At 43.9% G+C, this 13,220-nt stretch overlaps 1 protein-coding gene and 1 pseudogene across 1 annotated transcript; one reads left to right on the top strand and one right to left on the bottom strand.

Moving 5' to 3' along the window:
• Positions 1 to 692: 692 nt before the first annotated feature.
• LOC123245811 lies at positions 693 to 9,085 on the bottom strand. The gene is made up of 3 exons (XM_044674811.1): positions 8,582 to 9,085; positions 1,805 to 2,629; positions 693 to 1,138 (listed from the first exon to the last, which is right to left on the bottom strand). The coding sequence occupies exons 1-3, from the start codon at positions 8,661 to 8,663 to the stop codon at positions 693 to 695; spliced, it is 1,353 nt and encodes a 450-aa protein (XP_044530746.1). The 5' UTR covers positions 8,664 to 9,085.
• Positions 9,086 to 9,863: 778 nt separating this feature from the next.
• LOC123245812 overlaps positions 9,864 to 13,220 on the top strand; it is a 56,417-nt pseudogene continuing 53,060 nt past the window's right edge.

Here is a 13,220-nt window from a genome sequence, read left to right on the forward strand (position 1 = left end):
ACCACCATTCACTCTTCCAAACTGGACTGGGCCACTCTTCTATTTGCCTTGTACTTGCCCACTTCTAAAGCTTTGTTAACACCTTTCTCTATGACAAGAATATACTCCCCTTGCCTGACTACTGAATTCCTACCAATTCTTTAATGTCAAAATCAGATTTTCTAAATTTTCCACACTCTCCACGATTCTTTCTCCTTCCCTAAACTTTCACCCCAGTTCCCTGTAGAATTTTTTTAGTCCTCCAATGTATTCACCATGTATTATTATTTATTTTTTGTGTCCTAGACACCCACCTGACTGTAACTTTTTAAAAAATCCTTACTTTCTACCTTAGAATCAATATGAGTATTAGTCCCAAGGTAGAAGAGAGGTAAAGGCTAGGCAACTGGGGTTAAGTGACTCGACTAGGGTCATATAGCTAGGAAGTATCTGAGGCCACATTTGGAACCAAGTCCTCCTGACTCCCATGCCTGATACTCTACCCACCGAGTTACCTCACTGACTTCTAACTGTAACTTCCATGAAGACAAAGCTGTATCTTACCTGCACTTTACACACACCATCACTTGGCACAGTCTCTGTACATGGTAGCTCTGACCATGGGGAAAAACGTTTGCTGGAGAGAATGTTAATCAACACTGGCTGAACTTGAGCACAACCTCTACATCGTACAATGTCTGCTCCCACCCCTCCTAACATTCCCAGGATGTCAGCTCATACTGTACATGTAGGATGGGGGGCTCACCTACAGGAACTGCGACCATCTCAGTTTCCCCTTTAGCATCGCGTTTCTGTCTCTTGTTTAGCTCACTTGAAGGAGCAAACCCAGGGAAAGAGAGTAAGTCAGATGGCAAATGGTCATTGGCATGAAGGAGTTTCCGGTAATGGTTGGTCACAGTCACATTATGTTTATCAGGTTCAATGGATTTTTTGCTTCTTAATCTTAAATCCTCCACGAGAACACTGGGAAACATGGAGTTGGCCTCTTGTGATTCCAAATGAAAAGAAGATTTAGGAGATATGGCAGCTTTAAGAACTGTCAACATGCCAGACAGCTTGGCAAAAGCTGGTTGGCTCTTCCCAGGCAGTCGTGCCATCAACGTCTTGATAAAGGCAGTCAATTTCCTTTGTGACACAACTGCAATATTAAAGTGTGATCTGATAATAGAAGTGTAAAGCTGACTATAGAGCAAGCCAGTGGAGGGAAGTTGTGCTTTGTTCCATGAATTTTTCCCCCCACTTTCTTCCAACCTTATCCAGTGAGATGTCTTCCCCTCATTATCCAGGTAAGGGGCTCCTGGGACCACTTCTGGTTTTCTATGAAGAATTCTTGGGTCTCCCTGACTTCTGTCTTGGTATACCAGCCTGTCAGTTTTTCTTTGAAATGTATTTGCATTTCTTTCATGAGTTTTTAAAGGTAGCCTTACATAGACAGACCAAAATTTTATCCTGCATTCTTTGTCTTTTGATGTTGCTTTAAATGCTGATAAGAATTTTAGTTTTTCTTGAATAATTTCTGAAGTTGATGATTTAGCTTCCTGACCTCCATTTCTTGAAATAATTTGACTGATATCTCTTAAATCTGTGCTATTCTGTTTCCTACAAGGCTCTCTCGAACTGCTATTACTAATGTGTACACATTCTGTGACAGACAAAATGACTCTGTTTCCAACTCTTTGGGTCTTTTGGATTATCATTGATCTTGTTTTCATGGAAGTTAGCAAGATCAGAAGACCTTTTCTACCTATTTTTGTATAACGTCCAAAAAATATTTTTCTTGATTGTACCTTCCAAGTACTGCTACCATTTGCTGAAATGTTTAAAGACAATAGCCTTCCACAAAGGACTTTCAGCATAATCTCATCTTTCTCTGGCTCTTCATCATCTACTCCTAGGGCTCTTTTTGAATTCACTGATTTACAAGGCTCTTTAGAGACAACATTCAGATTATACAGTTTCCATATTCTGATACTCTGTTGCACTGTTTTTGTTGCTTCTAAAGAGCTGAGGGCATATTTCTTTAGTGGCTTGGGATTATTTTCTCTATTTCCTTGGTTCTCCTGATTGTTTCTTGATGCAAAAACGTTTGGGGATGCTTTTAAAAATGCCCGTTTTAGCCACCACCATCTTCTGGCCAACAAGTCAAGGTCTGCTGTGGCAAACTGGAGGGGGATTTCTGTTGACACCCCTATTTTCTGATTTTGAGCATTTTCCAATTCCTTTTGTAGTTCAGTCCTTGGATTGTTTTGTTTCTTTATACTTTCTCCTTTTCTTGCCAATGCTAACACTCTTGTTTTTGTTAAAGCTGAGCTTACTTTTTTACTTCCCAAACATCTTTGAGCCAGGACTGCTTTTCTGACTCCATTGTTTGCTTGTTTTCCTTGAGGAAGAGGCAATTTTAAGATGATATTTTGAAAAAGGAGTTTTTTGTTCTTGTAGGTACTTGTCCTCATTTCAGATTCGAGTTCCCTTCCATTTTTAAGAACCACAAACTCTTCTTTCTTCCAAAGGCATTTATAGGTTAGATGATCTTTCTGAAAGCTTGTCTGTTCGGAGGACTCAAGCAGCAGCTGTCCAGAAGAAGTTTTCTTGGTCATCACTGATTTGATTTGATCCTCTTTTAGCTGACCTGAAAAACCAACAATAAAGAGTATCTTTTTAATTACTTTATTTTAATGACATCATAGAAAAAAGCAATTGATTTGGAGAAAGAGGTAATTTGTGCACTTGAGTGGCTGGCCTGTAATAATAGTTAATAGCAGATATTTAAATGGTACTTTACTCAGCCTCAGTTTTCCATCTCTAAAATAGGGATGCTAACATTGGCATTTAAAGTGCTTTGCAGACCATAAAGTATTCAGAGGATCATAGCCTAGAAGCCATCTAATCCAAGCCCTTCATTTTGCAGATAAAGAAACTTGAGGCCCAGGGGCTTAAGTGACAGAAGTGGTTCTCGAATCTAAGCTCTTTGTAGCACACTTATTATGTTTAGGTTAATGTATAGTTATGGCAGGTCATAAGAACTGATAAATGAGATAGTTGAGGGAGTAGTGAGGTGGTATAATGCTTAGAGCTCTGGACATGGAGGCAGGAAGACCTAAATTCAAATCCCACCTCAGATACTTCTACCCAATAAACTTTTATTAAGCTCCTCCTGTGTGCTAGGCACTGTGCTAAAAAAGGCAAATGACAGTCCTGTCCTTGAGGAGCTTTCAATCTCTTGCTTAATAGCTATGTGACCCTGGATGAAACTTCTAGCTTCAGTTTCCTCATCTATAAAATGGGGATAATAGCATTACCTGTCTCCCAGGATTGTTGTTAAGGACCAAAAAAGAGAACATATGTCAAGACCTACATAAATGCTAGCTATTATTCATAGTGATTAAAGGAATTTGCAGCAGAGAGAAGAGTGAAACAGTATTTTCTATCCTACACTCCTCAACAAGTTTACCCTATTCCTGTTGGGCCTGGTTCCCTACTACCTGCCCACACAGCATACTGATTCCTGCCCTCTAAGTTGGCATTGGGAGTCCTCTTTCTAACCAATGTATTATTCATAGAAAAAAAAAACCAATCTGAATCTGAGTTGGAAGGGGGCTCAGAAGTCATAAGAATACTAACAACTGACATGTCTTAATTATACCAGGAGGTTTGCAATGCTTCTGCCCTCCTGGCTGCTTTCCTAGATGGGATCTGTGTCTTCAATATTCCTTGTAAACTTTGGCACCCAGATCCTGAATTGGATGCTTCAGATGTGGTCTGAGCAGAGCACCATCGCCTCTGTTCTTCTGAGTCTCTCTTAAAGTGGCCTAAGCTCTCTTGTAGCTTTGGGGTCTGCCAAAAATTACTCTGTGGACTAAGACTGAACTGGCAATAGTTGAAAATGCTACACTCTTTTTACAAGTGAACCTTCTGGGGGCAGTTGGGTGCTGGGCTGAGGTTAGAAAGTCCTAAATTCAAATCAAATCAAACCTACTCGCTGTGTGTCCTCAGGTAAGTCATTTTACCTTTCTCAGACTCAGCTCCCGAATTCATAAAATGGGGGGGACTGGATTTGATGTTTGCCAAGATCCCTTCCTTTCACCTAAATCTATAGTCTGGTTATCTAGGATGAGAACTTTGAAAAGATGACTCTTTTTAAAACTGAAGTTTAGGAAAGTCTCTATTGCAAATTCCTTTAACCTCTAGCAATAATAGCTAGCATTTATATAGCCCTTGACATGTTCTCTTTTTTGACCCTTACAACAATCCTGGGAGGTCCATTTTGTAGATGAGGAAACTGAGGCTGGACATTTTCTCCAGGATCGCAAAGCTATTAAGTAATAGAGTGTGAGGTTGGATTGGAAGAGATTGGAAGCAGCTGGGTAGCTCTTGGACCTAGAGTTACAACTGGAGCTCAAATCTGACTTCAGACACTTAGTGCTAATGTGACTCAGTGCGAGTCACTCAACTGCTGCCTCAGTTTCCTTATCTGTGAAATAGGGATAAGAATTGCATTGATCTACCAAAGTTGTTATAAGGATCAAAAGAGATATTGTAAACACTCTTTGCAAACTTTAAAGCACTATTTGGGGTTTTCATGTACTGAAGTAATCTCCATTTCTTTCTCTAGCTCATTTTATAGATGAGGACACTGAGGCAGACAGAATTAAAATGACTTGCCCAGGGCCACATGGTTAGTAAATATCTGAGGCTGGATTCAAATTTATGAAGGTGAGTCTCCTTGATTCTAAGCCCAGTGTTCTATCCATTAAGCCATCTGGCTGCCCCTATAGCACTATATACATGCCAACTATTATTATTTTGTTTAAATATGGTTTTCAAGCTCTTGCTTCAAAAGATCAGAAAACCCCCTAGGGCAGGGGTCAGCAACCTTTTTGGCCGTGAGAGCCATAAACGCCACATTTTTTAAAATGTAATTTCGTGAGAGCCGTACAGTGCTCACAGTGCCGCTCCTGTAACAGCGCCCGAAAAAAAATTGACTGTATGGCTCCTGCAGAAAGAGCCATACGTTGCCGACCCCTGCCCTAGGGGCCTGAGAAAAACAGAATTTGCCAGTAGCTGAGCCAGGTGAGGCATCATTACAATCTCTAATAACCTGGGAGATCCAGCCCAGCAGTGAATCAAGACCTTGTATCCTTTACAGTCATTACCCTTCCCCTACAAACCCTTTTCTATTCCCAACTTCCCAGTGACATTCAAGAGCATCACCATACTCTCAGAGATCTGGCTCCCAATCCCAGAGGCACCTTCAATTCCTCATTTGAAATTATTCCACAGGGGCCAGCTGGGTTGCTCAGTGGATAGAGAGCCAGGACTAGAGATGGGAGGTCCTGGGTTCAAATCTGCCCTCAGACACTTCCTAGACCCTGGACAAGTCACTTAAACTCCCATTGCCCAGTTCTTACTGCTCTTCTGCATTAGAACCAATAACCAGTATTGATTCTAAGATGGAAGATGAGGTTTTAAAAAAAAATCCACACATTCAATCTTGTTTCTACCTTCCTGTTATTTTCCTTTTTCATAGACATCTTCTAGTGACCCTGCCACACCTTATCAACTTGGGCCTTGACCACTAGAATAGCCTTCAATATTCCCTTAAATGCAGGTCTGATTGGCTCATTCATGTGCTCAATAAATGTTAGTGGTTCCCTAGAACCTCCAGCATCAAATCAGTGACTCTCTGTTTGTTTTTAAAGCTTTTCCAACCTTTCCAGTCTTCTGACACCTTCCTCTGCTCTCACTCAGGGTTCCTGAGACACTGGCCTTGTGGTGATGACTCAAATGGGCCCTTCCATGTCCTTCTTCCAAGTGTTATCCCCTGTGCCTCTGTCCTCTCCTATTTACCTTCTGGCTTCTCTAGATCCTTCATATCTCACCTAAAATCCCATCTTCTTCAGGAAGCCTTACCCAGACATGTGGCCTTCACTCCCCAACCTTCTGAAATCCCTTCTGCTACTATGGGTCTAGTTTGTCTGGATAAAATTATTTACATATTTCCCTATCACATTATTCTGGGAACTCCTTGAGGGCAGGGGCTGTTTTTGTCTTTCTTTGTATCCCCAGAGCTCAGTACAGTGCCTAGCTTATAATACCCGAGTGCTTGATATGTTTATTAAATGACTGACCATTCAGTAATTAAAAAAAATCCATACCTTCTGTCTTAGAATTGATAGAGTATTGGTTCCAAGGCAGAAGAGCCATAAGGGCTAGATAATTTGCGTTAAGTGACTTACCCAGGGTCACATAGCTGGGAAGTATCTGAGGCCAGTTTTTTTTTTTTTGGTATTTTTATTTTTTTACCAATTACATGTAACAAATTTCCACACAAGTTTTCCCAAGTTATATGATTAAACTTCAATCTGGGTTTTACATGTATTATCATGCAAAACAGATTTCCATGTTGTTAATTTTTGTGAATAATCTTTTAAAACCAAAACCCTAAAACATAAACCCAAATAAAAATTTGAAAAATCCTATGTTTTTATCTGCATTCTGATTCCAAAAGTTCTTTCTATGGAGGTGGATAGCATTCTTTGTCCTAAGTCCCTTAGAATTGACCTGGAACATTGTATTGTGAGGCCATATTTGAACCCAGGCCCAGACCTGACTCTATCTACTGCCCCAGCGATTTTTTAATGCCATTCCAATTTCCACATTGATACAATATGCATTCACTTATTAATGATTTTTCTCTTTCCCATACCTCAATATCCAAACATTTGGCAAATCTCAGTACATAACAGACTGATATATATTAAGTACTTTGATGCCTTTTGACTGACAGTGACTATGTCCCATTCAGTGAACTTGGTGGGGCAAACTTCTGAATCAGCTGATTTAAGTTGGGGTCCCCTCTCCCTGGGCATTGAGAGGGTGAAGCAGTCTGTGTACTCCCTGGTTGAGGTAAGAAGTGATGTAAATACTATATTGGTTCTCACTCTGTCTTTTCTCTCCATCTTCCTTATTAATCTTAGTGCTTTCCCTCTGAGACCTTGCCCATCTTGTTTATACATAGTTATTTGCATGTTGTTACTCCTATTGGTCTGTGAGTACCTTGAGAGCAGGAAACTATTTCTTGTCTAGTCTTAGCCCAGTGCCTGGCACATAGTAGATGCTTAATAAATGCTTACTCATTGATAGAAAATGAATCTTTGGAAAAGCTAATTGATGTTAAATGACAATGTTAACTGAGGTGCTAATCACTGGGTCAATAACACAGTAAATAGACTACCTGGAGTCCATATTGGGAAGAAAATACAAGAATGTGAGCTCAAGTTATAGCCCTGGAACACTACTACTATCCCTCAGGGATGTCCTGGGGATGAGAGAAGATAATGTAACCTTGTTCTAGGACCCTGACCTGCTTGAGTGCCCTTGTGTTGGAAGAGTAGGTCCAAATCTACTCATTCTAATGCTATAGCCTGTATTATTGATGGAGCAGAAAGAGGAGCAGGGTTTGTAATCCTAGAATTGGAGTTCAAAGCTTGCCTTTGCTGTCTGAGCCCTCATGTGGAGGCTAGACTTATTGTATGACCTCCAAGGTCAATGCCTCTGACTCTCCACCAGAATGGAATCCTTTTCTCCTCTGGGATCACCCAGCCCCTGCTTTGTCCTTCCTCCTAAGGCACTCCATTTCTCAGCTGCTGTCATTGGCATCAGGCTCCCTTCAGGGTCTCATTTCCCTCTCATTCTCTCTCTTCCTTTTTTAGATAGGGAAGCTGAGGCACAGAGCCTTGGGAATTAAAAGGCAGTCCTCTAGAGTCTAGATAGGCAGGCTGGGCAGACCCTCTTCCAGCCCTGCCTTCATCTCCTGGTAAACCTGTTCCTGTATTACTGGTTACCCTCCTCAAGTAAATTGGGAAGAGACTGGATCAGAAGGCACAGGCTTGGGTTCCAATCATTCTGTGTAATTTTGAGTCAGCTGAAAGGGACTCTAGAGGCAACACTATCCATACAGAGTAAGAAACTGAGGACCTGTGAGGGATTTACAGTCAGAAAGAACCACGCCCCCCTCAGTTTGACAGAGGACCCTGAGGTGACTACTTGCCCAAGGTCACAATTAGGGTGGCCCAGCTACTAACTCCCTCTGTGTTCAGAGCCTCACATCCCTTCTCCCTTGGAGACCACCAATCCCAATCAGGCCTGAGGGCTTCAGTTTCCCCCTCTGTGCAATCAGGTACCTAAGCCTTTCCAGCTCTGCATCAGCTGGGTCCTCCCTAGCTGGCTCAGGGTGGCAGGGGCTTAGTGACCTGAGGGACCCCAGGTCCGAGAAGGGACCAAGGGTCTGGCGGGAAGCCCCAGAGCCCCACCTGATGCGGCCACTGGCTCAGGCTTGGGCTCCTCCGGATTTAGTTTCGAAGTCGGCACTGCCACAGCCAAATTCAGGACCAGAAGGAGGAGGCGCAGTGCGGGCCCTGGCATCCCCCAGCCAACCCTGAGGCTTCCAGGGCCCGACCGGAGACGGGCACACGTAGTGGCAGCGGGTGGCCGAGAGAGGGAAGGAGGGGTCCTAACGGCTGCACGAGACCGGGGGAGGGGCTAGTCAGTAGGGGGAGGGGGCGACTGTTTCATCTCCTACCTGGACCTTCACCTGCCATCCTCCACTCCCCTTGCCAAAGGGTACAGCTGACTGCGCCACTCCACTGCTCAATCAACTCCATTGGAACTCCCCATCACCTCCGCGACTGACACAAACATCCTGATTTTGGGGTTCAAGGACCTTCAGAGCCTGTGCCCCCTTCTTGCAGTAATCTTACACCTTACTGCCTTCATGTACTTTTCGACCCGAGGACAGCAGCTTCCTGGCTTTTCCTCCAAGGCATTCCATTTTCATACTCCAGGCATTTTCACTGGTTGTCCATCATATTTGGAATTCTGCCCCTGTTCATCTCTGCCTCCTGCCTCCCCAACACATCCTCTTGGGTTTGGTGACCCTGGGCTGTTCCAATAACAGGACACTCCATTATCTGGCTGTCCCTCACTCGTGGAAAGCTCTCTCTCCTCCACAATCCCTCTTAATTACAGTGTCTTCCCTCTGTTAATGATCTATTAATTCTGTATATAGCTTGCTTTTGCATACAGGTTCGCGCGATGTCTCCCCCTTTAGACTGTAAGCTCCTGAGAAAGGAGAGACACCTTTGCCCCTTTTTCTGGCTCTTGCTTGATTGGCTCTCCTGGCTAAATCCCACCTTCTACAGGAAGCTTTCCCCTGTTAATTATCTCCTATTATTTCCGTTTGTAAGTTGCTTTGTATATATCAATTTGCAAGCTGTCCTTCCCCTTTGGGCTGTGAGCTCTCCAGGGCAAGGGCTGTCTTTGGCCTTTCTTGGTATTTTCAGCGCTTAGAACTGGGCCAGGGAGTCGATCGACAGACATTCTTTCAGCACCTGATGTGGGCCAGGTCCAGTGCTAAACGCAGGGGACACGGAGAAAAACCAAAGACAGGCCCTCCCCTCGAGGAGCTCGCAGTCTAAAGGCGGAGACAGCCCGCAAATAACAGGAAAAAAAAACAAGCTATAGCCAGAAACACTTTGGAGTTAACCGGGGGCGGGGCTAGGAAGGAGGCAGGGCCGTTGAGCGGGATGGAGGTAGGGAGAGTCCGAGCTGGCGCCGGCGGGAGAGGAATAGGCGGGGCCTCAGAGTTCTGCCGGGAGTCAGGGTTAGGAAGGAGAGGAGCATGTGGAGCATGCGCTTGGGGGTCGGAAGAGGCGTGGGAGAGTTGGAGGACATGCGCAATGAAAGACATTCAGCTGGGAGGAGGGGGAAAATAGAGCATGCGCATTGACATTCAGGAGGGAGGAGAAAGAGAATGGATGAGGCATGCGCACTGACTTTCAGGCGAGGAAAAGAGTAGCAGAGACATGCGCTCTGGGGTACGGGAGGATGTGAAGGGCCGGGCGGAGTTGAAGGGAAGGCCCCGCCCTCTTCTCCTCAAGCTTCGCCTTCCCGCCTTTTCCCACCGCTGCGGCCCCGCGTCCTCAGGTACGGCCGCGAGATAGGTGCCGCCGCGGGAGCAGAGGTCTCTGATGGCAGGCACCTTCTTTAGGTCCCCTGACACTCTCTCCCGCCATAGCGTAAGCTCCTGAATCCAGCGCGGCTGGGGGCGGGGATGGAGAGGGGGAGGAGCTGCTCGTTGGTTCTATTAATGGCTGCTGCCGCCTGGCCCGAAGCGGGCCGCCACGCGTCGCTCCGCCCCTGGCCACGTGGCGCATGCGCCGGAGCCTGAGCGCGTGCCCAACCCTCCCCGCTGCGGTCCCAGCACGTGGTTACCTCCTGTCTGTAATCCTCTGCTAGCAGTTTCCCTGCAGGGACCCTGGAGAGGAACCCGTGGGAAATGGGACATGAGGCTTGGCCCGAGCTCACGCAGCCAGGGCTTCTGTGGCGCTTTTTCGGCAAAGGGATTTTGTCCACTAGGCTTAATATAGGCATATTTATTTCTTTTTGTGGATACCACAGGCGGCCTCACTCTCTGTTTGGAGCTGGGGGAATCGCATCTCCCTCGGCCTCAGTTTGCTGGTCTGTAAAATGAGAATGATAATGACACTTAATCCTCACCCCCTTTGTTGAGACAACCAAACTAGATAATTTGTGTAAATGTTTCGCAAACCTTAGAGTTAATTAAATACTAACTTTCCTGTTAATAGTGCTTAGAGTTCTGGACTTGGAGGCAGAAAGACATGAGTTCAGGTACTGCCTCAAATATCAGTTACCTAGGGGCAGCTAGGTGGCTTAGTGGACAGAAAGCCAGGCTTAGAGACTGGAGGTCCTGGGTTCAAATTGGCCTCAGACACTTCTTAGCAACATGACCTTGAGCAAGTCACTTAACCCCCTTTGCCTAGCCCTTAGGGATCTTCTGCCTTGAAAGAAATATTTATTCTAAGATGGAAGGTAAGGATTGCTTGTTGTTTGTTTTAAATTACTAGCTGTGTGACTTGATGGAAAGTCAGTTAATCTCTCACAGCCCAAGTTTCCTCATTTGAAAAATGGGAATCAATAGCACATAAGCCTCACAGGGGTATTGTGAGGACCAAATGGCTTAAGAGGGGTAAAGGATTTTGTTAACCTTAAAATGCTAAACACATATTAGCTGTTAGCTATTTTTATACCCCATTAAATAGATAGTAAGAGCTACGAAGTAACTGATTACACAACTGATAATTGCTAGAGACCAGATTTGGACCCAAAGCTGTTGACTCTTGAGACCCAGTCATCTTTCATTGCCTCACAGTTTATCATTCTTAAGTACAATAAGCCAAATCCTTTAAATGACAAAACCACAGCAACTGGGGCCCACACTGGAAAAATTGCTGCTGAAAATGAATCCTTCCCAAAATGGAAGCATGAGCAAGAAATCTGACTATAATAGGTTCTTATAAGGATTATACTTTTCACTGACTTAGTTGGAAAATGTCAAACCAAAGCCTGATCTCAAGGGGAAATTGCAATCTATACTTGGTAAAGGAGCAGGGGAGCCAGTGCATCCTTGAGGCAGGTATATAAGCCATAAAACAAGCAAGGTGATGAAAGGTAAAGGGATTAAGTTCCATTCCCCTCTCATATGGTAAAGCTGGCCTCCTGGCTTCAAGTCCCATCAGTAGTATATACTGACTGTGGGACTGTTGTAGAAAGGAAGGAAACTAGGACTTGGGCACAGGGTTTAAAACTGTTGATACAAAGAAATAAAAGCAAAAAAGAAGTCCATCTTGACCCTCTCAGTGTTTTAGGCAACTAGCATTAATGGAAGGAATTTTAGAAATCCCCTATGCCATGAAATCCTAGGCCTATGGCCCATCTCTATCCCTATTCCTGTCAAATCCTGCAGATAGGATGAAAGCCAGAATGATATTTGAGACTGAACAAGTACTCTGCAAAACAAACATAGCTCTTCTCAGAGGTAATTTTGGAAGTGTCAGAGGACTAAGGGGGCTATTGAGGTTGCTTTAGAAGAACTTTGGTTAAGTGTGGGCTCTAAAAGTCACCCCTTGAAAGGTCTCTTACATACACTTCTGGAGCTGTTACCTTAGAGGAGATCTGAACTTGGAAACCAGCAGAGGATGGAACCCCTTAGACCAGTTTGTCCTTCACTGCCCTAGACTAATCTATGACACTCACATATCACAAATGGACACTAAGAGTCCTTATCCCAATTTCCACTCTCATTGACAGGTCAGGTCCTAAGCAAGGATATATCTCTCAGATATCCCTTAGAGGCTGGGGGGAGGGAAGAGGTCCAAAGTTTTAGCTCAGGAACTGCCAATTGTTTACCTGCTTCCTCCCATTTATCTTTGGTTAGATTTATCTGGTTCTGATAAGGGAAAGTTGAGGTCCCCCACTAATATAGTTTTACTATCTACTTCTTCCTTAAACTCCTTTAGTTTCTTCTTTAAAAATCTGGGTGCTGTACCACTTGGTGGATATATATTAAGTACTGATATTTCTTCATTGTCTCTACTACCTTTAATCAAGATGTAATTACCTTCCTTATCTCTTTTAATCAGATCTATTTTTGCTTTAGCTTTGTCTGAGATCATGATTGCAATTCCTGCTTTTTGTCTCAGTTGAAACCCAAAAGATTCTGCTCCAGCCTCTTACCTTTACTCTGTGTGTATCTACTTGCCTCAGATGTGTTTCTTGCAGACAACATATGGTAAGATTCTGGTTTTTAATACATTCTGCTATTTGTTTCCATTTTATGGGTGAGTTCATTCCATTTACATTCATAGTTATGATTACCATCTGCATATTCTCCTTCACATTAATTTCTTCTTTTAATCTTGCCCTTTCTCCTTTCACTTTTTCCCTCCCTACCAGTGTTTTGCTTTTAGTCACTCTTCCCCTTCCCCCTCCCTTATATTACTCCCCTTCCCACCACCCCTTTTCTTATTCCCTTATTATAGCATAACTTAGAGTTCTATACCCCAATGAATATGGCTATTCTTCCCTTTCTGAGCCAACCCTCCCACTTATTATCGGTTAATATCAATTGGCCACCAGACTTTATTAACTTTTACAAGGGAATATTTTATTATGGTGATACAAATGGTACAAAATATCTACCCAGAATTCTGTGATACACTCTTCTACCAATACATACAGTGGAAGGTGGGCTCAAGCTTAGAGAGCATATATAGCAAAGAGGTAACTCCCAGCTCTTGGAAGCCCTTTTGTTAGAGTCCTCTAGGGGTAGCTGGGTAGTGCAGAAGATAGAGCACCAGGTT

This window comes from Gracilinanus agilis, chromosome 4 (assembly GCF_016433145.1).
Source record: "Gracilinanus agilis isolate LMUSP501 chromosome 4, AgileGrace, whole genome shotgun sequence".
Lineage (NCBI taxonomy): Eukaryota > Metazoa > Chordata > Mammalia > Didelphimorphia > Didelphidae > Gracilinanus > Gracilinanus agilis.